This window comes from Diadema antillarum, unplaced genomic scaffold (genome assembly GCF_040938485.1).
Source record: "Diadema antillarum isolate AM-2024a unplaced genomic scaffold, OU_Dant_1.0 seq00000462_RagTag, whole genome shotgun sequence".
In the NCBI taxonomy this organism is placed as follows: domain Eukaryota; kingdom Metazoa; phylum Echinodermata; class Echinoidea; order Diadematoida; family Diadematidae; genus Diadema; species Diadema antillarum.
Window position 1 is genome coordinate 302,658 of NW_027271433.1, and position 27,095 is coordinate 329,752.

The 27,095-nt window shown below is 37.3% G+C and overlaps 1 protein-coding gene across 1 annotated transcript in view; it reads right to left on the reverse strand.

Annotated features, from left to right (window-relative positions):
• Positions 1-27,095, reverse strand: part of LOC139733173 (uncharacterized) — a 63,064-nt gene that overhangs the window by 25,265 nt on the left and 10,704 nt on the right. The window contains exons 4-10 of the mRNA XM_071644015.1: positions 18,691-18,831; positions 17,705-17,945; positions 8,710-8,839; positions 7,614-7,884; positions 6,547-6,750; positions 3,962-4,168; positions 2,527-2,609 (exon numbers count right to left, since the gene is read on the reverse strand). Of these exons, the coding sequence (XP_071500116.1) occupies positions 2,527-2,609; positions 3,962-4,168; positions 6,547-6,750; positions 7,614-7,884; positions 8,710-8,839; positions 17,705-17,945; positions 18,691-18,831 (1,277 nt within the window). The remainder of the gene's footprint in view (positions 1-2,526; positions 2,610-3,961; positions 4,169-6,546; positions 6,751-7,613; positions 7,885-8,709; positions 8,840-17,704; positions 17,946-18,690; positions 18,832-27,095) is intronic.

Below are 27,095 nucleotides of genomic sequence, written 5' to 3' on the forward strand. Positions count from 1 at the left end.
AGAGTTTAATCAGCAAATATTAGATACTCCACTACCATGGACAATGGGTTTAAAGTATCTTGGCCTGTATCATGAGTTTCACAGGCAAAAAGCTAAAAACTCTGCCTCCAGTTTAAATAAATGGGTTTAAATAAAGCATTGAAACAAACAAACCATGTGTGACTTTCTTGCAACTTAACAGTCCAACCTGAAATATAGGCCCTAACTGATTTTCTTCTGGGTTTTTATCCAAAAGCTTACACAAACACAAATGTACAGTGTAACACATCATTAAGCTTGACAGAGTTGCCAATCACAGAATTTCCTGTTGTAGGACTTTCAGATTCTCCTGACTCAAGATTCAAATTTTCCTATGATGTGCAATTTGTCCTACTTTTATCCCCAAGACCCATCACAGAAGAAGTGAGAGAGATAGCCACACAAACAGATTAAGGAAAATTTGCTGTGTAGATTTTAAGTCAGCAAGTGTGGAAAAGAAAATAATTAAAAAGTTTACATAGAAAAAATAAGTTCGTTATTCATCTAACTCTGAACAAAATCTAACTTTGTTAAACTTTAGAATATCGTACATATTCGTTTGAACGTTTTTTTAGTGCTAAGTATATGTCTGCATTTCTCTTTTTCAGGGCAACATCGTGACTGGTCAGATATTATGTGATGTTGCACATTATAGCTAGATGTCAAATCACAACTAATGAAATTATTAGTGGTCCCACAACCCAGCCATTCTTCTTGACACTAGTGTGGACAATTTTCTGTAAATCCAGCTATGGCAGACATGAATACAATTTGGCTAAGAGGACCCCTCATCACAGGTATTGCTGTTGTTGCACTATGCTTATTTCTGTTTCATCACTAATTCATTACTTCCTATGTACAGCCAATTGTGTGCTACCTACTGTATTTTACTATACAGTAATGTATTGTCAGTCTGTGCAAGTGATATCACCTAACTTTATGTGATGACTTAATTTTGTCTTACTCTATAATCTCTAAAAGATCTGCTTAATATGATCACTTTGTTTCAGTTCAGTGTTCAAAAAGCATATGGTGTATGAATTTCATTAGCTTCCAAACTGACCTTCATTAAATAATCATACAACCACTGGTTGGATCAAGGTCAGGTGGGAAAAAAAAGGAGATTTATCACAATAGCACTCTCAGGTCACTTCAAGAGTACGTGTGCCATATAGTCACTGCTCCAAGGCTTTGTCAAACTGCTACCGAAACATATAGGGACATCTTTCTTCTATACCTTTTGAAGCTTGCTTTCTCAGATCGTTATCTAATAGAAGTGCACATTTACTGAGTTTTCCTAAAACTATGCTTAGGCCTAACTGCCAGATAATGAGAATATTTTGAAACACATGACACCAAAGACTACATGAAATTTTGCTTTACACAGACAAGGGCCCTGTTCTATAAGCATAAATCATTGCAGACCTACTTAAAGGTACTGTTTACCGTTGGGAGCAGTGATTTAAAAAAAGTTCGAGTTATCACATTTGATGCATATGCGTAGGTTAGTTGTGTCACAAAACATCCCACCATATAAACATTTTGCAATAAAGCCTAAAATATGAGGAGATATCACTATGCTTTCCTCACTAAACCATAACTGTAGACGGTTTAGTCTGGAAACAATTATAACTACTGTTCACATTTTGTATATTTTATACTGATCAAATCTTCTACAATAGTTATTTCTATCCCTAACTCACATCTTAGAACTATTTTGAAGTACAAAAGCTGGGTTTTTGTTTCATCTGCTAATGGTAAACAATGCCTTTAACACAGAATCCATTAATTCATGTGTAGGTTTGACTTTTGATTGATATTAACCCATTCATCATAAGCGACAACTCAATACAGCATGGAAGCTAATCAATGTTAACCCATTGTTAACCCACTGAGAGTGCTGATTGGCAAAGAAAACCCCATACCACTGCACACACAGTCAAGAGTTTCTGGCACAGAAAAGGTTAAAAGAGATCAGGAATACCATGCACAAACCCAGTGGGAAATCATTACACCTTGGATGCAAGTGGTATGATCAGTTTAAGACAACTTTATTAACTCTATGCATTTATCAAGACACACTGAAACATCTCGGGTGTCAAAAAAAAAGGAAGTGCAAAATTATTACTTGACATGTTGAGTTATTTATGTTTTATACAGTTGGCACACTGTCTATGGAAAGCAAACTTTGGATACTGTTGAATCACGGGTATAGTAGCTTCAGTCAGTGGCAAATAGGCCTACAGGAGCAGCTGGAATTGTGATGATACTGAAAAGTCTGTAGGTTGTACCATTACCATTTTTGATTTTGAAATGGAAATTAATAACTACAATTTACGATGGGAAATGGAAAACGCAAAGCCAACAAGCTACTGTGTGTCTGCACGTCCGTTCACCGCTGCCCTTGACCGCACGACAAACGTACAGACAAAGGAATGGCAGTTATTGAGTGCCGAGACACTATTGGTCAGCATCGATGGGAATGCATCACATGGTCTGCCTGCTAACCTTTATGAGTATTTTCCTCTTGAGGGATTCCGGGGATGGAAGACCTTCCGACTCGAAGACGGGCGAGTCGAGGATCAGTTGGTCTGTTTGTCAACCAGAGCAGTCAAGGATGCTTGCTGTGACCGCCATGGCGACAGATAAACATGCTAAAACACCTCTATCATATTTTCAGCCTCTTCTACAGCAATCCATCATTATGCATATAAGTCTAAAGATATATACAAAAATTGTAAAGTGCATACGTTTCTTTTTTTCTTACATGATTGAATTCACTGTTATCATTAACAGGTTTTATATGACTTGAAAACATGTCAAGTAAGAAATAGCGTATATTGCTACGTACCACACATAACTTCTATGAAATTCAGAGTGTCTTCATCATCTTTGCACAATCATAGTCATTTCCTGTACACAGTATGCCTACATACATCCACAATGTAATTATATATCTAGTACAATTACAGTTATCCTGTAACAGGTTTACAATGTTCTTGTAAGTTGAGTTCAATTTGTCTCCCACGACAAATGAATTTTGTAAGATCGCAACTGCTGATCTGTAATTTAACAAACATGTTGAAAAAAAGGGGACAGAGGGACTCGAACCTGTCACCTACTGCTGGGATCGAGCAAAACAAAGTGAAGAAAATTCACCCCTCAGATTAGTATTTTCTTGCTTTCTCGTAAGTTAATTCACCATTGCCATTTTATTTGCTTCTTCTTCCATTAACTCTTCTTCATCTAATCCCTTTCTATTCTTTAATTTTTCTTTCTTTTCCTTCTTCCCTCCTCATGATTCCTATCCTCCACCTCCTTTTTCCATCTTCTCATCTTTTTCCTGTTTTTCTTTTCTTCTACTGTAAAAGTGGAAATTTTCGCGGTGTTCAAATTTTTGCGCATTTCGCGCAACCAGAAACTAGCACGAAAATGAAAGCACACGAATATTTTTGCTTGCCATATGTGCCTGTGCGTGATGTCTTGATTCCGCGGAATTAAAAACACGCGAAACTCTTCCGACCCGGCCAAGCGCGAAAAATGAGTCACGCGAAAATATCCACTTTTACAGTATCTCCTCTCTACCATCTTTTCTTTTTTCTCCGACCTCTTCCTGTTCCATTTTATAATCTATTTCTTCTTCTTCTCTTCCGTCATCATCATCATCATCATCTGCACCAGCATAAGCAGCATCTTCTTTTTCTTCTTTTTTTTTGTATCCTACTTTGTCTTCTTTTTTCCTCTTTCTTCTGCATTGATATGATCATTATATTATTATCTATATTTTCCACATATTTATTATGTGGATACCCTATCAAAACAGAAATTTTTGCACGACTAATTTTTTTATGCTCTGCAGAATCAAAATATAAACAAAATTTTGACTTCGCAAAATTGAGTACACATTTTTTTTCTCAATATGCAGACAAACAGAAAAGGATACCACCAAGGATTTCCAAGAGGTACTTTGCCATCTTCTTCTGCTGCTCTAAGGTACAGTGGTTCTCAATGGACAAGATGACCGGATAGGGGCTGGACACGAAGGCGTACTTGTCCACCACGGTGATGACGTCCCTAAACTTGACCTTGGAGGTCAGTGTGTAGCCGTGGTAGATGACCGGCTCCCCATCCTTACCATCCCAACAGTCCACTATTTTTTTTTAAAGTGTGGGGGGGGGGGGAGGAGGGGGAAGAAAGTGAGTTAAAGAGGGAGTGATTACATAACACATATACACCTGTTTTTGAAAGCAAGCATCTGTACTCAAAGACCACCTGTTCAATGAAAGACCTCTGAATTTGCCAACATCTTAGGTAAAGTTTGTGGGTAAATGAAAGTGTATACAAAGACTGCTTGCCAATGAAGAGTGCACTTTCTGTCCTAATGGGTTCATGAAACATTACATATAATACAAACACTTCATACAAACATCTATCTTCTTGTTTTTGTTTTGATTTGCCTTGCAATCAAGATTTTTTTTTTCTGAGCAGCAGCAAACCATTTGATTAGCCCAATTTTTAATTCTCTTAGGTATGGCCATCTTAATTAGCTATTGTTTGCTTATGCCCAATATATAACAAAAAAGAAACCACTTCTGTAATTTCCAGACAATAATGCTCCCTGCGATCCACTAAAAGATGAGTGCAATGTCTGTTGTACCTGGTCTGAGAAATGGCAGAGACTTTCCAAACTTAAAACTCAGTATAACATATCTACCATTATGCTGACATCTTTATAGCATTCTTCACCATTCATTACAAAGCGCATCCCCAAATCAATCATATATGCATAACATTATCTAATAGAAACAAAAATAAATGTTCAGGAGGCATGCACAGAATAATTCAAAATGTAGTGGCCAAAGAGAAAGAAAGAAAGAAAAAAAAGATGATGCTATGTTGGATTACAAAGTGTCATACTAATTTCACATCTACTTTTGATCAGTCTGACACATGAGACTTTTTGACCCTCAACATGTTTGGTCACATGGGAGGCTGCAAAACGTTGGCTGCCATGGAAAAGTGATAAGTCAGATGGCAGAGTGTAGGTTAACAAAAATTCACAGATTTTGATACAATGCCACCGTTCTATCAGGCGCCTGCATGAGGAAACAGCGAGGGAAGTAAATTCATAAAACCTCATCATTTTCAGGGCAGACTGAACGTTTATTGCGCAGCGGCGGAAAAGAGGGGAAGTCAAGGTGAGAACAATTGGACAGAGGATGATGGGTAATCACATGATCACTTCGTCCCTCATCAATATTTTCTTCCTCCCTGGGCCACTCCATCGATGAAGGTTTTTGCGCAGATATTGAAAACATGCCGCTGGGGCCCATTTTAGAATTGAGTCATATCTACTTCAATGTTTTGCTTTATACTGGAAACCTAAGACAATTACACTCAGATATGGCCTTGAAATATTGGTTTCTGGTTTGCCGAGCATTGCATATTGCAGGCTGTTATGAAAATTTGAAGCATTTGACTGATGTGTCATAGTCATATTCCCCTAAAAGTGTGCGATTTGTAATTTCAGTTCAAGGTTATGCAAAAGTGGAAGTACAAAATGTCATTTATTATGTAATGATCAGAGAGTAAAGGATGTAAATTCCATCAAAAACATATCATCATGCCTGAAGAGGGAATTTGCAATAGAAGGATTACCAAATAAAATTGACCTTGTGTTTTTTTGTGATAGTTATCATTTTTTTTTTTTTTTACATCAATAGATTAACCCAGTCATGTCCTGGTGTAATTTACAACAGAATTTATCATCGTAGTCATCAAGTTTGCAAGTCTTTTAAGTTTACTCATATTCCTTATTGGAATAAATTGGCTGTGTATAGCATGACTATGATATCAACCTTGAAAGAAGTATGACTCCACTTTCACTTCAATTGAAGACATAACCGGACTTCATAGCTAAAAGTATATGATGATGAATAAGCAAATAGTTATCAAAGTATCATGTACGAATGAAGCTTCAATGCAATAATTACTGATTTGAGAATGTACAGTAGAGATGAGAGAAATATTCTGAAACACAAAAACAGGTGGAATCAAGCACTGCCACATCAAAAATTTGCCAGTAACTTTTCCATAAAAAGGAACGTGTGATGCTGTTGTGATTATTGAGTGCACACAGTAATTATTGCAATGACTGGTATTAAAGGCACATAACTGTATCTATTTTTCAGCTCAAGTGTTATAGGAAGATAATGTCACAGCTGGAATATGAATAAAGATGAGGTGGAGGATTTCTTTCCTTTTTTTTAGAGGTGGGGCTTAACAGGGTGCAGAAAAGATTGACAAAAATCATTAAAAATCTGTATATGATGTATATCTTCATGAAGTATTTAGTGATTTGGTTATGTACCAACCAGAAGGCATCAACAGATGTCAACACACATTCGGATTGCAAAGACATTTTAACCCGTTGAGGACGGACTGGTTTTGCTACAACACACATTTCCCACAGATACCTGCCCAAGTATACTCGGGACTCGTCCTCAATCTGTCAAAATAATGACTTACATTCCACACATCTGCACCCAGCCTGTAGAACCAGACCATAGACATCCACACTCGACTGTGACATGAGCTGATCACCAAGGAGGTAGGTGTTGTGCGAGGACGCTATGTAGTACTCCGACAGCGGCCTGGTCATGTCCTGGTTGACTTCCCGATGACCATGCTCGAAGAGGTCACCCTCCTCGCTTACGACATATCGCATCAAACCTGCAATGTATGAACAAAAGCATTTAATGGAAGAGAGAAGGTCATTTATGTCTGTTTACCTTGATTCCAGAAGCAGCAACTGTATTTGTGCTTTAATGAGATTGTGTCCTTCCAAAAGAAAACATCAGATTCACATCATTGTAAAGCGGTTTAATGTGTCTACACCGCCTGCATGAGAGATTCAATGATACAGAAAAAAATGCAGCCTTGGACAAACTTCTTTCTTGGAAAAATGTGGCAGGGACACACAATTAAACAGTCAATTAAACAGTTGGTTTTAGATATATATGGAGTAGTAAATAAACTGACAAAGCTTAACTAATGGGCGATATACGTGTAGTAGTAAATAAACTGACAAAGCTTAACTAATAGGTGATATACGTGTAGTAGCAAATAAACTGACAAAGCTTATACTGCATGGCACAGATGAATCTTACTGTTATCGTTTAAACTTGTACTTGAAATTTAATTTATCACACACTTAGGGATGTTTATATAGGCACTTTCACAATTATCTTGGTTCACCCATTTAATGCATTTACAATATTTCTCCTAGGAATGGCAAATGTGTCCTTGCCATGCACTTTCACAACAAATTGTTCTCTTGCAAAATTGTCAGAGCCTGTTCCATATCTAGAAAAAGTGCACTAGCATCCTCTAACTTATTGAGTTAACAAAACTGTGACTAATTCTTTCTGCTCCATTTCCCTCTCATCTCGTCTAGCATCCTGCTTACCTCTTGTACAAATAATTTGTCAACATTTAATTCAAATATAATATGCTCCTCACATTACATGACTTTACCATATGTGATAATTAGTAGACTCTTGCATTATGTAGGCGTAATGTCTTCGCACACTCACCGTCGATCCCAAGGCGGTTGTTCTCGATGTTTTCCGGCACGGGCTCGAACTTGGCGATGAGGTCGCGGCATTTCTGCTCGTCTGGTCTCGGGATGCCCTGCTCGTTGCCTAGAAACAATTCTAGGTCATCCATGTCCATGTGCTCCTTGCCGCAGCTGTACTCCCGCAGGAGTGCCCACAGCTCCGGCCGCATGCTCAGCGTCTTGTAGAAGTGGACAAACTCATCAAAGTCCAGTTTGCCCATATGCTCGTCCACATTAGTATCTGCCTCCTAGGTTAATGCATAGATGAGTCAAGGCAGAGAGTTAAAGTTTGAAACTTTTATTGAACAAATCAAAATGGATGTGGCATTCCAATATTTTACAATATGTTATGTTAACCCATTCCATACTGAAATCTGAAATGTCCCTTGACTTAATACGCAGGCCACCATGTTCCCGTATGGAATGGGTTAAAAAAGAGACATTTCAAAATGATTCCAAATTCAAAGATAAGAAAGTTACTGCATAGGTGAGAGATTCTTTACTGACAGCCATTTATTTTCTCTTTAGACACCCTATGACAGTAGAAAGCATTTACCTTTATTTTCACTCCTTCATTGTAAATTTTTTCGTGTTTTAATCATTAAGGGAATATGGCTGATGTGTAAGTCTTTTCTTTCTCTTTTTGTGAATACACGAAATTGGTTAGACTTTTTCATCTGCATGTTATTGCTTTCAACTTAGGCTTGGCATCACTGTCTAACAAACCCACTCTGATGTACAACAAGTTTACAGTTTGCTTTGTTAAACACCATTGTGATACAAGATGGATGTATAGTATTGCTTATTCTCTGTTTGCTGGCTGTTCACTTTTATGGCATTAATGCTTAATAGCAACAAAGAAAACACACCAGTGGATGTACTCATTGGATAAAAACAACACATCTAAGGGTTAGCGCATTCTTTTCATTTATTGTTTAATTGTCATGAGCTTTCTATGTAGGAAAGTTGATTTTGGTTCACAGCTTTAAATCATCTGTCCCATCCATAATTTACTGTCCAAAGCTGAAACCCACAGTTAGGGAAGATCATGTTTACAGAAGGTCAAAGTTCACCTTGAAGAGCAGCTTGACCTTCCGCTTACTGAGGTTGACGTTGAGTTTGTGGAGAAGCTTAAGAACCTCATCCATGCTCAGTAGACCGTCCCCACTCTTGTCAGCTGACTCAAAGACTGATCTCAACCATGTACACACAAAGTAGTCAAGGAAAAATTGATACTCATAGACCATCACCTCACACAGACAAATAAGTTAAATATCTCTATGCTAACTCTTTAGATCCTGAGCATTTGCATTCAGTGTTCATAAGTTTAAAATTAAGTCTCACAGCCACCACTCTATAAAATCATACAGACATTGAAATGAAAGATGATTTCAGTTAGCAGATAGTGAGACTATGTTCAGACAGTGATCATAGAACATACCATGACAACAACAGTTGTGTCTTTAGACAAGCCACTTCATCCTAATTGTTTAGTTCTGCCAAACAGACTTGCTAATGAGCATATGTGTGCTTCCTTACTAGCTGTTTAAAAAAAAAAAGTACTAGCAGGATAAGTTCAGTAAGGAAAAAAGAGCTGCCTGCTACTGTAGGGACGAAGTACACAGGATTTGGGAAAAAGTTGAGAGATAGCAATTCCCCTGTGCATTAATATCAAAAGGAGAAAACATGTTTAACCTGTTGAGGACAAGTCCTGAGCATACTCGGGCAAGTGTCTGTGGGAAATGTGTGTTGCAGCAAAATTAGCCCGTCCTCAACAGGTAAAGTCATGACCATGAGATACGACAAAGCCATAATGTACACTGTACAAGTGATTTGTACTAGAATTAAAATTGAAAACTGTGAAACATCACCTGGCAGAAATATTGACAGTAAATCTTTGAAAAGTAGCATAATGCCAGCTTTCCTTTTATGTCAGTTGTCACATTTCACACAGACAAACACACATACACACAGAAATTCTCATGATGCATAGCCCAGTGAGCACAATGAAGTACACTGTATACTTTTTAAACTGATAGACGTTCAAAAAAGGTTGGCTGGGAAAGAGAAAGGGAGAGAGAAAGAGAAAAAGAAGGAGATAGAAAGAGAATAAGAAAAAGAGAGAGAATAAGAAAGAGAGAAAGATAAATAAAGAGTGAAATAGAGAGAGAGAGAGAGAAAGAGAGAGAGACTAGTACAGACTAGATTTCACAATCTAACACAAATCATCACAATGCCACTCTGCCTCATCACGCAATCTCTTTCCATATTTCATTTGTTCCAAAGATCAATGAGCGATGCTATTCACAGAATTCTCGGCGGATGTCTCTAATATTACATCCCTTCACACCATTCTCACACAAAAGCCTGTCGAGCCTTCCAGAAGGATCTCTATCAATGGCTGCGAAACTGACACCAATGAATTCAATGACTCCTCTTACTTAAGTACCTGTCAATTACTGATTGTCCACAAGAATAGTGGCGAGGGATGGGATGAAATTACAATCCTTCACAGGAAGATGTGTGGTTGCCATGGCGATCTGACAAGATGCGCTCCTGACAGGTGGAACAGCTTTACACTTCATTGCTTCTTTATTTCTCTTTTCTTTTCTTTACTATGAACATGTAATGCTATATCTTAGAAGGAAAAGAAAAAAAGGCACAAACACACACATTTGAGTCTCTTCCCGTTGACTTCCACAACATTTCATCGGCAGGTTTTATGGAACGATGGACGGCACATGAAACTTTAAGATCTTATGAAGATAAGTGCTAAAAAAATATGGAGCCACGATGGCAACAGATTCAGTGATTCATTTGGTTTGCAAGCACATCTCTCTTAAGCAAAAATACCTGAGGAGGGCTGATGAACGGGGAGGGGGAGGGGGAGGGGGGAGGCTACCATAGACAACGATGATGACTCAAGCTTTTTTAATGCCATTTGCATCACTATCTGAAATCCACCATCGCAAAGGGAATGCCCAGGTGAGAATCTGAGAACCTGACAGAAAATGAGAGATGGAAAAATTGACAGGAAAGGGGAAAGATGGAGAATTTCCTCAATAAATGCTCTCATTGCTCAACACACCACTGATGAAAAGGTTGCTCTACAACTGCTCTTACGCCAAGCCAAAGTAAACTTCCATCTTCCGCTGTGGATAGATCTTCGTGAAATGACGGAGTTTCAAACAATAATTACTACAGGTGCCTTATACAACAAACATGTGGGCAGAAAATCATTAACATCATCACAGTGAGCCAATAACTTTACAGATATGCCAGCTAAATAAGAGGACACTGCCACTGCTTAGAAATCATCATTGAAAACTGATGTCATTAAACAGAAAAAGAGATACTAATGGTCTTTTGGATGTTCATATCTGCCACTACTTTGCAGCTTAGGATGGGAATAGCATTTCATCAAAAGTTTGATTTACCTACTGATGGAAAATACAGTCTTCCTATACTATAATACTCGAAGTTGTTGTTGTTGTCGCGGCCTTATGTATTTCCTGTTTTATTTCGGCGTTGCTGGTTTCTCTATCTCCTCCCGAGCCGTCGGCTCCGGGCAGTTGCGACCGGTGCCGTCGGCCGCAGGAGAGTATCCTACATCGAATGGCGTGGGTTTCGTCCCCTCTCCGTCGAGGACGAAAAAGAAAAATTAATTAGCTATATGCATAATGCATTTTTGTGCGTGACGAAAGAGCCGAGCGTTTCAATATTCACGGAACCTGCGCTGGCCTCCTGCTTTCTCGATCTTCCATCTTTTAACTTGCAGAGACACTGGGGGATACTAAAGATGATGGTGCACAGCGAAATCTCTGACATCTTCCGGCGGACGCGCACGCACACACACAATGTACTACTATACCTCGCAGAACTCTATACACACTCTACACTGTGTGTATATATTTCTGTGATGTACCTTTGCCTCCGCCTGTTACGTGTACTGAATGTATTGACGATGGTTACACGAATCTGTGTGTGCGTGATATGGACTACAAGGGCATTTACGTACAGTTCGCCATTATTGGCGCCCCAAATGAAAACAACGAACGTTGGTTATGTAATTGTATTTTGCACAACTGCAGAATACTATATGCAGCTCAGGTACGTCATTGAGTTTGCTCGCCGTTTGCTCTCAAGTCCGGTGTCATTGTACGCAGACTGTTAAGGACGCGGCTAAATATATTTGCCGATCGTACCCTTACATATCAGATTACACGTGCAGCTGTGTCCATTCGTTTACTGCAGAGCTGCTGTAATCATACATATTCATAAGATGAGCGGACGTAGAGGAAAACCTCGCTTTGCCGACCGCCTATTTTTAAAATTGCAAGTGGAAATAGAATGTGTGGTTCTATGGTCTATCAGACCAAGTTTTGGTGACAAAAAAAGGGGGAGCAAATGAAGACGAATGCAGTGATGTATATATTCTTCTTTCTTCCATAACATGGGAAAAATATTAAAGAAAAAAAAATACGAGGTCGTGAGAACCTACTCCCACGGGTGCCCATTAAACCTGATGACTATGATCTCCCCCTCCCCAAAGAATAACAATGATAATGATAATAATAATAATAATAATAATGATAAGGATAATGATAATAATGATATAATAATAACAATAATAGGAGCAATAATTGTAGGCCTTATCTTAATTATGATAACGTACAATCTGAAGCAGATGTAGTTCTATATTAATATGATATATCAAGCCAAGTTTTGGTGATTAAAAACAACAAGGAGGGAGCAAAATTATGAAGACGAAAATATCTTATTTTTCTCTCATAACGTGGGGAAAAGAAACATGAAAAAAAAAACACAAAACAAAACCGAGGCCTTGAGACCAGCCGTGGATTCCCGCGGGTGCCCGCGTGGATGCAAGAGCAGGGGGTAATCAAAGTCATAGTGTTAATATCTTCCCGTTTCGACGGGAACAACCTGTGGGCAGAACTTTCGCGGGGAATCTCATTTTGCGTTTTTGGTAATTTTTCCCTGAATGTTTTTGTTTTTTGCCCTGCGGAGGTGGAAATGTGTGTGTGCGTGAGGGGGGGGGGGAGGGGTGAGGGGCAACAAGACAACTGTTGGACTTCAACGGGTGCAAACAACCCCTCGAAACTCAAGTTCTATAATAAAAGCAAGTAGTGGCGGGAATGATCCCTACCAATGGACCGGATCGCCTGGCATATACTACAAAAATGTATTATACAATTTCTGGGAAGGGTGGTCATTTAGAAGACAGCACAATTAACGAAAGAATGAGAAGACTTTTCTTTTTATTTCTTCAATAAAAATGTGCAAAATCGTATTATGAGAAAAAAAAAAATAAAACCCCTCAGACCCGTGGATTTCCACGGGTGCTGCTAGTATACCTTATAATTTTATAAATGATTACTCAATCTTGTGGTGAGGATTTCTTTAACTTTAAAGAAGCATTTGACAAGCTTTTTTTATTGAAGCCACATTGCAAGTAGAATATACTCAGTCTAGGTCTACTACTTTCACTATGTCACTTTGTAATTTTACCTGTTTGAAAAGTTGTTCTCAACACTACTTATAACAACAACTTCATCACTCCTCGTTACAAATTAAGGCTGGGGTGTTTGTTACAAGTGGGTATATCTATGCAAGCAGATAGCTATGTTATAAATCTATCTGAGAATGAGTATGAGTGTGTGTGTGTGTGTGTGTGTGTGTGTGTGTGTGTGTGTTGATTCCATGAGGTAGTTAGATTAGAATAGCGCAGATACTGCATTGCAAGATATTGCTACCACAAAGAACATTGTCTTCCCACAGAGATTGTGTTTTAACCTGTTGAAGACTAGTCCCGAGTATACTTGGGTAGGTAGCTATGGGAAATGCGTGTTGAGGCACAATCAACTTGTCCTCAACGGGTTAATACACTCAAGTCTCATAGCTCTTGGGGGTAGGGGCCTCCTCTGTGCAAAAGTCGAGCATCTCATCAAGGTTATGTAAAGTCTTACTCATCCTTGCACTTAAGTATTGATGCATTAATTCTCATTAGGGTTGACATGAGGGTATGTGTGGCTTTCCCATCACAAGGGAGCAAAAAGCCTCTCAACTCGGGAGAAAGCGTAAACATCTTGGTCTGCTAGATAAGCATGTTTGCAATAATTCTAGCGGCACTTCAAAGGATTTACAAATTTATCCTGGCCGGAGCAACAGGAAGTGCTGCTTCAGAGTTGGGCAGTATTTTTCCAGATGTCTCAAGTTTGGAAAAGTCGCAAAATGTACACTGTTGGCATAGAAGGCAAGGATATTCTTTGGTATAGAAAGAGTTAATGGAGAAATGCACGTTCAGGAATATCTCTACAGCCAAACCACTACAAAGCTTACTAGACCTTCCAGTAGATATCTCATACAGATATTAGCTATTATATTGTGTTTTGATCGGTTATGACAAGCCCTTTTTCACAATAAGGTGAATATGTCATAGAATGACAGGGATTCATGTAATAATTTGATAAAACAGATAACACTCACAAGACAATAGAGTCCTGGCAGTGGTAATGAACCTCACTCATTTTGAAATAAATTCATAAACCTGTCACTGCCTCACGTGGATCACCCCACAAATGGCTTCATTACATCCTTTGTACATATACATTTATATCTTTATAAATATATCTAGAACTAGATCTTTATCTATATTCATATCAAGAGTAGACCATGCATAAGTCAAAGTTGATGTCCAGCATCTTTTCAAATTCATATTCCTATATTTCTTTTGTTTATCATCTTGCATAAGTTGAATTTTCTATAAGCAGAAGTGATTTGATTTTAAGTAGAATTATGAACTATATACATATATCTATGTCCTTATCTATCAATCTGCTATGCATAATATGATAAATATCTATTGTACATTAACCACATCTTCAGGCTTTCTTGGCCAAAGGGTGCTGGACTGGATAACAACATTAAATTTCTGGGCAGGTTTATCGCAAACACCTTTCTCTGTCCTTTCCAACGATTTCCATTTCCCTGGTGGAAGCAAATCAATAAGAATCGAGAGTGCTTACAGCACACACTGTGCATGTTTGTACCTCAAACAGCATGAGTGCGATAATTTTGTACATGTTCTACAGCTCATATGTAGCCTTGAGTCGACAAACATCGCTAAAAAAAATCAATGATCGGTACGTGAGAATAGCTTGATCATTTGATACATGAGGCCTAGGAGAGAGATAGATCAGGGGAGATAGAGGGAGGAGGAAGGAGATGAGGAATAGATGTAACTTGACCATGGAAAGAGAGAGGAAGAGAGTGGGTGAGAGATATTGAGAACATATATGTGACAGAATGAGAGAGAGAGAGAGAGAAAAAAAAAATGAAGCGATAGAAAGATATATGGGGGGAGTTAAGAATGATAGTGACAGAAATATAATAAGTACCACAAATAAAAGACAGATCCTCATAGGCTATGCACTTCTGACTGATCTCAATGTAGGCCTACCTATTGAAAATGACAGGTGAAGGAATGGGTACGTTACAGAAAAAGAGATGACGAAGACTAAAGACTGAGACTAGAAAAGACAAAGAGTATCAGATTAATTTCAAAGACCGGAGGGAGGAATGACATTTTGTGTGCAAGCATCGTTACATTTCTGCTAAATTTTCCCCCAATTTCAATTATGTTCAAGAAATCAAAGCTGACACACAATACATATACCCCTGAGTGCATCCTAGATCAATGCAATTGAACCATCCCCCAAGAATATACCTTGGCAAACTTTATTCAATCCTTTTGCTACCAGCATCTTAATTTGGTATTGACATTTTATGTAATAAGGACACAGCATGGTAGTGATGAATCACGAAGAATATAATTTGCCAAACTTCACTTAACCCTTTTGCTACCATCATCTTAAGTTGGTATTGACATTTTATGTAACACGGTCACTGGTTGGTGATGGCAAACTTTACTACTAGGTTGTAAATCACTCCTTGCTGGATGTATTCGGGATGATGGATCTCCCATCTACAAACTCGTCTCCATTAATCAGTCATCAGATCGCCCTTTGAGGGCAGCATTTCACTTTCTGTATACATATGACGGTCACTCAATGATGGGACACCCAGGCTATATGGGGGACGGCCACCAACTATACACTGAGAATGGTCAGGAGATACGGTTACAAACTTTCAAATGCCTTATAGAAGAATTCACTTCATCTCTGACATTCAGACCAGGTGATATCTATGCACTGATTCTACAGAGCACATATTTTCATAAAGGATGAAAGATAATTTCATTAAAATGGTCAAACATATTTGACGAGTCAAGAGATTGGTCAGAAATGTAAATGATCAGTACCTCTGTGAGACATGCCCAGGAAACTCAGAACAGGTTTTGACAGGTAGCTAAAATTAGCATAGTTGTGTACATACCCTATTTGGGATTAGAAAGAAGAACATGGTTAATACAAGAGAATATTAAGTAGAGGGGTGAAGGCTGAGGTCACCAATCGCTTATAGCTGATCTGTAATTTAGCAAACACGTCGGAAAAAAGAAACCACGTGTCATTGTGTCACTGCCGGCAGCCAGGGATAGCCTGGTGGTAGTGTCGCTGCCTGGAAAGCATTAGATGGCGGATCAGCAATTACAATCTTACAAATGAAATTTGTAAGAGGGAGAAAAACTGAAGAAAATACAAACCTCAAGAACATAGTTCTAGTACAAATTAATCTTTTGTGTCCTTAAACATTTAACTTTAATAACTTGCCAAACTTTTTCATCAGCATTGTGTAATCATTAAAAGCTTGATGTAGTCGGAAATAAGCAAGTCCACTCGGGTGAAGCAAATGGGCTTTATAGTCTTACAGGAAGGCCATGATGACACAATAGTGTTGATTACAAGGATTAGATAATTTCAATCATTAAAAGTAAGTGTCAAAACATCTGTGCCAGTAGCAATGAGATCATCACTGACAAAAAGGCAGAAACTGTTGACTTCAAAACAATCAATGTCTTAATGATAATGATTAAGAGCAAAAAAATGTGCTTTATCACCACAATTTACAGTACATACAGGAAATGGAACAGATACTGGTTATTGACTGACATACTGTCGGGCAGCAGATCACTCATCATACTGTATACGCTGTTATTTTCGTGTACAGATATTTTCGCGAATGAGAAAGTCAGTGACATTTTTGCAAGATGTTGTTTTCGCGAATTGACACAGAGGCCTTTATAAGCGCTCTATCATGTTAGCGCATGGTTACATTTTCGTGTGTTATCAAATTCGCGGTCCAATTGTGATTTGCGAAATTTGCGAGAATTAAAACCTCACGAAAATAACAGCTTATACAATACACATAATCCTCTGTCACCAAACCCATCTGTGTACACTTTGTGATGTATCTGTTGATACATGCAGTGAGATATGACAGGGATATTTTTCTCATCAGTCTCTCGTCGGAAGTTTATTTCTGCTTCCGGCCACCAACCGAAGTGTATCAGATCGCATTCTGATGAATCCGACTTGTGTTGGCCAACTATCAGGTCAGTGTCAGACTTGTCGGAGGCCCAGTGAGGCAAGATTGTCTGACAAGGATCATGAGCAACATGTCTCACACTGACCTGATAGTCGGCTTACACAAGTCAGACTCATCAGACTGTGATTCAATACACTTCAGTGTGTGGCCGGAAGCAACAAACTTTGCCCCTGATGAGTGAACGATGAGACAAAATCTCTGTGGAATGGGGGTGTGAAAGACTGATAAAATCACATAGCCATTAAACAAATTGCTCTATGTAGGAGGTATAACAGATTTGCTCATGAAGCGATGAATTACCTGTTAATGAAAACTTTCAAAGAACCTGCACTACAACTCATTGACATAAGTAGCAGTTTACTATATGAGTGACAACCCCAAATCCCCCCCCCCAAAAAAAATACAAAAAAAAATACAAAAGGATGAACTCTTTGAAAAGTATATAGATCCTGAAGCTTTATTAGATGAGGGCCATGTACCCCTCCCCTCAAAAAGAAAAGACAGAAAGAACACAAAAAAGGATGAAATTTTTTAAAAGGATATGAATCCCGCAGCTGGTCGCTCTTTTCCGTCTCCTCCTGGGCACGCTCCAGGAGATGCCTGAGGCCCCGGATCCAGGACTGGGCCTCCTCCAGAGAGCTGGCCACAATGTCCAGGGACTCCCAGCTGGTACCATGGATCACCGAGAAACAGTGCGCCGGCTGGTGGCCGGTGCTGGCAAGGTGCCGCTTAAAAGTGTCGGTGTGGGCACCCTCGCGGATCTCTCGTATACTATTTATGTTCACTGCCAAAAAGATAAATTTTACATCCATGTATATATTGCTGCATGTGAATGACAGGTTTACAAGATGCACATATCACTGTTTGTGAACATCTATAGTGATTCTTCCATAGCTATGTTCTAGAAGCTATGGAATTGCTTTTCATATATCTTATAATATGTCTTAAGCATGGATTATGTAACCCTTTAAGATTTCATTTGCACAATCTTGTACTCATTGGAGGTTGTAACCTTGGTGTCATCACCAGTGTATGAGATTCCTGGCCATCTGAAATTAGAATCACCTTTTACCTATCGAAATCCAGTAACCATATTTCTATTGCTTGTGCTGTGCAGCTTTTTGAATTTCGTTTTCCTTAATCAATATTCATCATAGGTATTTCAAAAGGTAGAATAGACATTCCTCTCTTATTTGAGCTCTATTTTTGTCATACAGGACCAATTTCTTTCAGTTGAAGAATTATCAAAGCCTCTAAATCACTAATCCACAATTGCTTCTTGAATTGCCAACACACTTTGTTTTTCTGATCAACTCAGGAAATTGACAGTTTCATTTTATCAATGTCAAATATGAAATAGGATATGCAGTTAAATACAGACAATTTGATGAGGACAATTAAGATGATCAAATTTAACGCAAGTCTTGTTGGGTTAAACAAAGGCTGAATAAGCACTTAGCAACATTTTGCATTTTGATACAAATCAATGGAAAAGCAGACAAATATGCATTGATTTTATGACCCCTCACCTCTGGCCTTGTGACCTTTCTTGGAAGGTTTCCATCGGATGTAGGTCCTGCTGTTGTCAAGGTACAGCATCTTGGATGATGCCTTCCCCTGCCTCTTGATCTTTAGCACAGTGCTCCCAAGACACATCAGAGACAGGAAATCTAAGAGGATAAAAACATGGTATCAATTCCAGGAGGATAAAATGTGGTATCAAATCTAGGATGAAAATGTATCAATTCTAGGAGGATAAAAATGGGGTATCAAATCAAGGAGGATAAAAATGTGGCATCAAACATAGGAGGATAAAGATGTATCAAATCTAGGAGGATAAAAATGTGGTATCAAATCTCATAGGATAAAAATGTGGTATCAATTCTAGGAGGATAAAAACGTGGTACCAATTCTAGGATGATAAAAACATGGTATCAAATCTAAGAAGATGAAAGTGGGGTATCAAATCTAGGAGGATAAGAATGCAGTATCAAATCTAGGAAGATGAAAATGTGGTATCAGATCTAATAGGATAAAAATGTGGTATCAATTCTAGGAGGATAAAAATTTGGTACCAAGTCTAGGATGATAAAAACATGGTATCAAATCTAAGAAGATTAAGATGGGGTATCAAATCTAGGAGGATAAAAAAATGTGGTATCAAATCTAGGAGGATAAAAATATGGTATCAAATCTAATAGGATAAAAATGTGGTATCAATTCTAGGAGGATAAAAACGTGGTACCAATTCTAGGATGATAAAAACATGGTATCAAATCTAAGAAGATTAAAATGGGGTATCAAATCTAGGAGGATAAAAATGTGGTATCAAATCTAATAGGATAAAAATGTGGTATCAATTCTAGGAGGATAAAAATGTGGTATCAATTCTAGGAGGATAAAAATGGGGTATCAAATCCAGGAGGATAAAAATGTGGCATCAAACATAGTAGGATAAAGATGTATCAAATCTAGGAGGATAAAAATGTGGTATCAAATCTAATAGGATAAAAATGTGGTATCAATTCTAGGAGGATAAAATGTGGTACCAACTGTTAGATGATAAAAACATGGTATCAAATCTAAGAAGATGAAAGTGGGGTATCAAATCTAGGAAGATAAAAATGTGGTATCAAATCTAGGAAGATAAAAATGTGGTATCAGATCTAATAGGATAAAAATGTGGTATCAAATCTAGGAGGATGAAAATGTGGTATCTAGGAGGATAAAAAATGTGGTATCATATCTAGGATTATAAAAAATGTGGTATCAAATCTAGGTGGATAAAAATGTGGTATCAAATCTAATAGGATAAAAATGTGGTATCAATTCTAGGAGGATAAAAATGTGGTACCAAGTCTAGGATGATAAAAACATGGTATCAAATCTAAGAAGATGAAAATGGGGTATCAAATCTAGGAGGATGAAAATGTGGTATCTAGGAGGATAAGAATGTGGTATCAATTCTAGGAGGATAAAAAATGTGGTATCAAATCTGGGAGGATAAAAATGTGGCATCAAATCTAGGAGGATAAAAATGTGGCATCAAACATAGGGGGATAATAATGTGGTATCAATTCTAGGAGGATAAAAACGTGGTACCAATTCTAGGATGATAAAAACATGGTATCACATCTAAGAAGATGAAAGTGGGGTATCAAATCTAGGAGGATAAAAGTGTGGTATCAAATCTAAAAAGATAAAAATGTGGTATCAGATCTAATAGGATAAAAATGTGGTACCAAGTCTAGGATGATAAAAACATGGTATCAAATCCTAGAAGATTAAAATGGGGTGTCAAATCAAGGAGGATAAAAATGTGGTATCAATTCTAGGAGAATAAAAAATGTAGTATCAAATCTAGGAGGATAAAACTATAGTATCAAATCTAATAGGATAAAAATGTGGTATCAATTCTAGGAGGATAAAAATGTGGTACCAAGTCTAGGATGATAAAAACATGGTATCAAATCTAAGAAGAAAATGGGGTATCAAATCTAGGAGGATAAAAATGTGGTATCTAGGAGGATAAAAATGTGGTATCAATTCTAGGAGGATAAAAAATTTGGTATCAAATCTAAGAGGATAAAAATGTGGTATCAAATCTAATGGGATAAAAATGTGGTATCAATTCTAGGAGGATAAAAATGTGGTACCAAGTCTAGGATGATAAAAATGTGGTACCAAGTCTAGAATGATAAAAACATGGTATCAAATCTAAGAAGATAAAAATATGGTATCAAATCTAGGAGGATAAAAATGTGGTATCTAGGAGGATAAAAATGTTGTATCAATTGTAGGAGGATAAAAATGGGGTATCAAATCCAGGAGGATAAAAATGTGGCATCAGACATAGGAGGATAAAAATGTGGTATCAAATCTAGGAGGATGAAAACTTGGGTCAAATCTAGGAGGATAAGAATGTGGTACCAAATCTAGGAGGATGAATATGTGGTATCAAACTTAGAAGGATAAAAACATGGTATCAATTCTAGGAGGATAAAAACGTGATATCGAATCTTTTAAATCACACACAAAATTCTGCTGAATGTAACCAAACAAAAATGATATAAAATAGAATGAAATCAGCAAGAGAAAATAATGACAGAGAATAATTGATCATGAAGTAACAAAACGACTTTCTGCAAATATCAGAAATCAAGACCATCCCTATTTCATATGAACAATCTACCATTTGCGCTATTGGCTCAGTTACTAAACAACATGTATTCAGAATTTCACTTGCAATGTGCCTACAATTTGGGCCTACATAAGATATTTGTCTTTAACTTGTTGAGGGTGGGCGTATTTTGTTAGAACACACATCCTATAGACACCTGCCCGAGTATACTCAGGACAAGTGTTCAACTGGTTAACAATAAGGTAGCATACTGTAAAAGTGGAAATTTTTGCGGTGTTGAAATTTTCACGCATTTCAAGCAATTAGAAACTAGCGCAAAAATAAAAGCACGCAAATATTTTTGCTTGTCATATGTTCCTGTACACACTAAGAAAAAAAGGTTCAATAAGGGAGCTAGAAGGGTTCGAAGTCGCGAAAATGGGTGCAAACTACACGATTTGAGAAAATGGTGGAACTTTGCTTCTTATATGGTTCATTTTGGGTTCGATCTTGCCACGGTCATTGACGGTGCAATATTACGCCCCAAACTAGTCTCAAAACAAAGGCCATCCTATGGTGTTGCTCGGCACTAAAATGCAATATTACATATCCTTGTGCTGATATTATGAACATATATTTTTTGATATCAGGAAACTTAAATTTCTTTCATATTCTATAATCATTCATCGAGAGTATATTTTCAAATTAAGTTGAGTCCATGATGAAAGGGGTCTACTAAAAAAACAAAAGTAGAATACCTGATTGCTTGTCTGGTATTAACCAATCACATTGTACACATAACCTAGGAGGTTTAACAGATGAAGTTCCAACTGGATGTAATTATTCAAATAGTCGTCAGATTTCTATTGCTGTACAAAACAATTCCACAGGTGCATTTGTGCCTTCGCTGATCGGGATTCGATGCCGCCGTCTCACTGAGCAATCTGAAGATTCATTGTGGACGTTTACGTAATTTTGGCTATATTTTGCTTCAAATGAAATCCTATACTTTAAGATAAAAACATATAAAACAAAAGTCAATTCTGAACAGAAATATTATTGTGCAAAAGTGTTAATCAGAGCTGTTTCATGTGAAAGTGTTTAAACTGTACCCTGGATAGCCGGTTTATTTTATCACTTTTCCTCATGATTCTGACAAAGCAAACTGATATGAATCTTCAAATAGAATTCTCTATCAATAGAAACATCAGATTACTGCCCAGGCATGCCTATTAGAATAATGTTCGCTTTATTTCATTTTTTTTTTGAGCAATTTTTATTCGTGTATCCCCGTGTCTTTAACATTCTCCTAACCTATCTCTTATTGGTTGGGATGTCGAAACGTAATTACCATTACAAAGACATATCTTCCTGTTTGTGGTTCATTCTTGCTAAGGTGCAATATTGAGCCCATAACAAGTCTCAAAGAAAGACCCATATGGTGTTGATCGACACTTGAATACAATATTGCATACCGTCGTGGTGCTACTATGTACATGTTTTTTTAAAGACATCATAAAACTTGATGTTCTCCCATAATTTCATAATCATTCATCGGAGCATTTTTAAATGAAGTTGAGTCTTTGATGGAAGGGTCTGCGAACAAGCTAACGAAGAATACTTGACTGCTCGTCTGGTATTGACCAATCGAAATGGAATATGTCACAGCATTCCCTGCATGCTTACTGTGCGATGATGGAATCAAACCCTACTACACGCTAAAGATTTTCGTTTCGACTCGATCTCGGGATAGAAAAAAAAAAGTCAATATTTTTTCAAGGCTCTCAAATCTGGAATTCCATCCACTCTGATGTGAAATGTAAGAAAACGGTACAAAGTTTTAAGGAAGCTTTAAAACGTATTTTACTTGAAAGGTTTTCTGGAAGTTACCAATATCATTTTACGAATTTATAAGAGACTAGCAAGATAGGGTGTGTTTGTGAAAATGACATCTTGTGTATTGCTAATATGCGCTGGTCCATGTTTTTGTCTGTGTATGCATGTGTGTGTATGTGTGAGTGTGTGTGTGTTTGTGTGTGTGTGTGTGCCAATGTTTTTCTCTGTATATACAATGTATTTACTTTTCCGGGATTAGTTTTGAATAAGGCCAATTGCCTTCTCACTCACCCCTTCACTTGATATCTTTTGCTGTTTGTTTGCTTTGTTTGTTTGTTTGTCACATTGTCATTTTATTCATACCATTGTCACATTTTATGTATGCATATTTTATTAAGTGAACGTAAAGGAAATGATAAACTAAAATCATTTAGAGAGCAAACTCGCGGATATATAAGGGTGCAAACTACACAATTTATTTGTAAGGGTTGATTTTTTCCCCTTTTTTTTCATGGATTCATGCACGGTAAAGCCTAAGGGTAAAGTGCATGCACATGAAAAATGTAAGCACATGTTTCCGTATGCTTGCAAACACCACATTTTCGAATGAATAAAGACTAGCTGTGATAGTGGAATTTCTCATGAATAAATAATAAAGCATTAAAACCCTGGCTATTGTTCAACACCATTGTCAGGGTGTTAACCACATACTCCCATACACACCCATTGACCCCTGTGCAAAGTGAAAATTTTGTACAGAGGGTTGGAAATAGAGCAAAATCTGTAACCTAACTGTGAAATTAATCATGGATTTCATGAAACTGATTTGTGTTTTAAACCACCTCCAACGAAATTGTACACTATACAACTATCTCCCATATCAATGATAGCGTTATCTGATATAGGCCTATAGTTACTGAATTATTAAGAATCAAAAGTGGATTTTTTTTTTAACGCCTATTAATCCATAGAATACATTCGATGCAAAATAATGACATGGATGTTTCCTAGAGTGTCAATTCACGGACCCAGTAGTTTGGTCACCTGGTGTGGGCATGTTCATTCTTTTCTTGAACATGATTAATGAATTCAATGAATTGTTGAGTCGTGCAAACTTATGTGCACATAAGTTGACTCCCAGATGGCTCATTGTACAGCTCGTTCATGCGTGTTTGAGCTGAGCATCTAGCGCAAATTCCATTTCCATAGCAGATCAGCTCTTCTGAGGCTTTTCGTAGCGGCTTACTGCAACTCTGACTTCAAAATTATTTTTGTCCACTCCATAATATCAAGACCCCGCAGATTCCTACCACGTGGAAAATGGTGAGTTAAAACATCATCGTAAAGCATGATTTGAAATATCCACAATGTTCTCGACCAAGGCCTTACTCTCGATATTACCCTTCATCAAATTTCTTGTATCTGTTATGTTTTTGGTTGTATAGCCATGTCTTATAATGTAGGCTTGCAGGCAGTAATATTAAAATGTTCATTTTAGAATTCTGTTAAAACTGGCTAGTTTTATGCGTGCTGTTTTCTGTTCTATTTTGTTTTGTTTCGTAACCATTCTGTGGAATTAGAGCAGCTTTAGCGATAAAATGTCTTGCTAAAGACGTCATGGCATTCCGATTTCAGATTTCAGATTCATTTATTGTTCATTTAGGAAATTCTTTTTGTTGGTACATGGGCGTGCACATAGGAATATCTACATACATGCATAAACTCACATATATTCATGTACATGTACACATTATAAATGGTACAATTTTCACTACATACACAATTATACAAGCATAATTTATACTCACAATACAGTGAACACATACATAATCCCAATTCTTTATATTTACCGATCAACAACAAAACAAAATAGTTAAGAAAACGTAGAATCGGATATTCCTATAGGAAGTGTATCCTTAACATAACCTTTACGCCACCTCCCCCCCCCCCCCACACACACAAACACACATCCCCAAGGGTAATACATCGCGTCGTGCCATACCACTATTTTGATTAATAACGAATAAAAGGAAGGGAACTGCATAAGTTGATGAATAATTGTTGATAAACTTATGGATAAATAGACTAGTGTATTAACTAAACTTATAATGGCAAACATTGCACGCTTATCTTTATGCTGGGATAATTCTCTGTAGTCAGGTAGTGTTAGTGGTAGACTTAAGTTCACCCTGTATGCAGCAAGGCAGTGCATAAGAATTGAACTATACATTAAGCTGCCATGGAGTGAGTTATGTAGTCACATTTACATAAGTTAGCTCTTCTGCAAAATTATTACACACGCATGAACAGTGGCCTTGAACTCATGACACTTGATTTTCCTTTTCAGGTATTCAAGCAAGATACAATATGATGAAGTTGCGCGCATTCTCCTGATCACGTAAACTTATATGCAATTCTGAAGGACAGAGTGATTCCTCAACAGAATATGTAAGTTTCATTAATGGATTAATCCGTAATACATGTATATTTTCAAGTTATTGATTCATCTAGATTTTCAGCATGTGATATCCGTGAAGTATATTATATTAAAGCGTATTACATTTTTTATTACACATGAACGCAGTTTTATCGGTTACTATAACGTAGCCAACGTTTAGTGGGTTGCGGAAAATTTGATAAGACTATAGTGCAATTTTTGATACCATCTATAATCGAGAGATATGTTACTCAAGTGGACCATTGCGATCATTCATTCTTGCCTTTTCCGTTCTACGTCTTCTCAGTTTTTTTGGACTTTTTCCTGAAAACTCCATGATGGATTGTATAACTCATACAGGCAGCATCTCTACCCCGCAAGAATCTTCATTTTTTTCTTTTTTTTTACATTTATTTATTTATGTATTGTTTATTTTATTTTATTTTATTTTATTTATTATTATTATTTTTTTTTTTTTTTTGGGGGGGGGGGGTAATCTTCTTTTCTGTAACCAGTATTATCAAAGTAAATCAAATCAATGTTATGAATAAGTAGAGGGGGCTATATTTTCTCTTTTTTGTGTGTGTGGTAGCAGGATTAGAGGTGTCAACCATAATGGGCATCATTACACCCATTGCCATGGCCAGCACCCGGACCATCATCTGTGGCAAGCTCAGCAACGGCTGAATGGCTGAGGTCTATAAGTCTTACTCCTTTCCTAACTGTGTAAAATATACAGCAAACTGATGTTAAATTGGCATGTAATTTGATGTTGTCTTACTTTGTTATTTTATGTTATGAAGACTTTGAGTTGGTCAGGAAAAATGTGGGAATATTTGAATATGCCCTATGTCATAAACGTATGCAGGCCTACATAAAAGGTGTGTATTTTCATCTCAGTCCAAATTCGCCAGATTTTTCTTTTCAACATGACTTTACTCAGGCTATTCCACATTTATTCTTTTTTTTTCAGCTCTAACTTAGTGATGTCGGCATGCTGTCTCCTAATTCCCCGTCTGCCTGGAGAGGACATGCTGTATGTCTGTGACAAAGTAAGTGCTGCACTTTTATTTTTTTATGGGAGACGGGAATTCCATCTGCTTTGTGACTAGAAATATAAGAGGAATATTTCTTTGCAACATTATCATGTTTTACTTATATGACAAAGAGCTGAAATAAATCTATCCGACCGGATTTGTTTAGAAACCAATATCAAAGCTTAAAGGGATGGTATAGTATTGGTAGAGGTGAGGATTTGGGCTTTTAACTTTTTGTGATATACCAAGAACCTACTTATGAAATAATAGAGAGTATGCCATTCTAAGAGGAATTCTAAAGATTATTTGATGAAAATTGGTTTTGAAATGTATGAGCCATCCAAAAAACAAAATAAAACGCAGCGATCGTGATAAAAAGTGAGTCCTATATTATATTATTATTGCTCTGTTTTGGATATCGCAGCTATTTCAAAACCATTTCTCATTATTTCAGCAAAAGACGTTAGAAATCTGAAGTAGATCTATGCAATCAATTTAATTTTC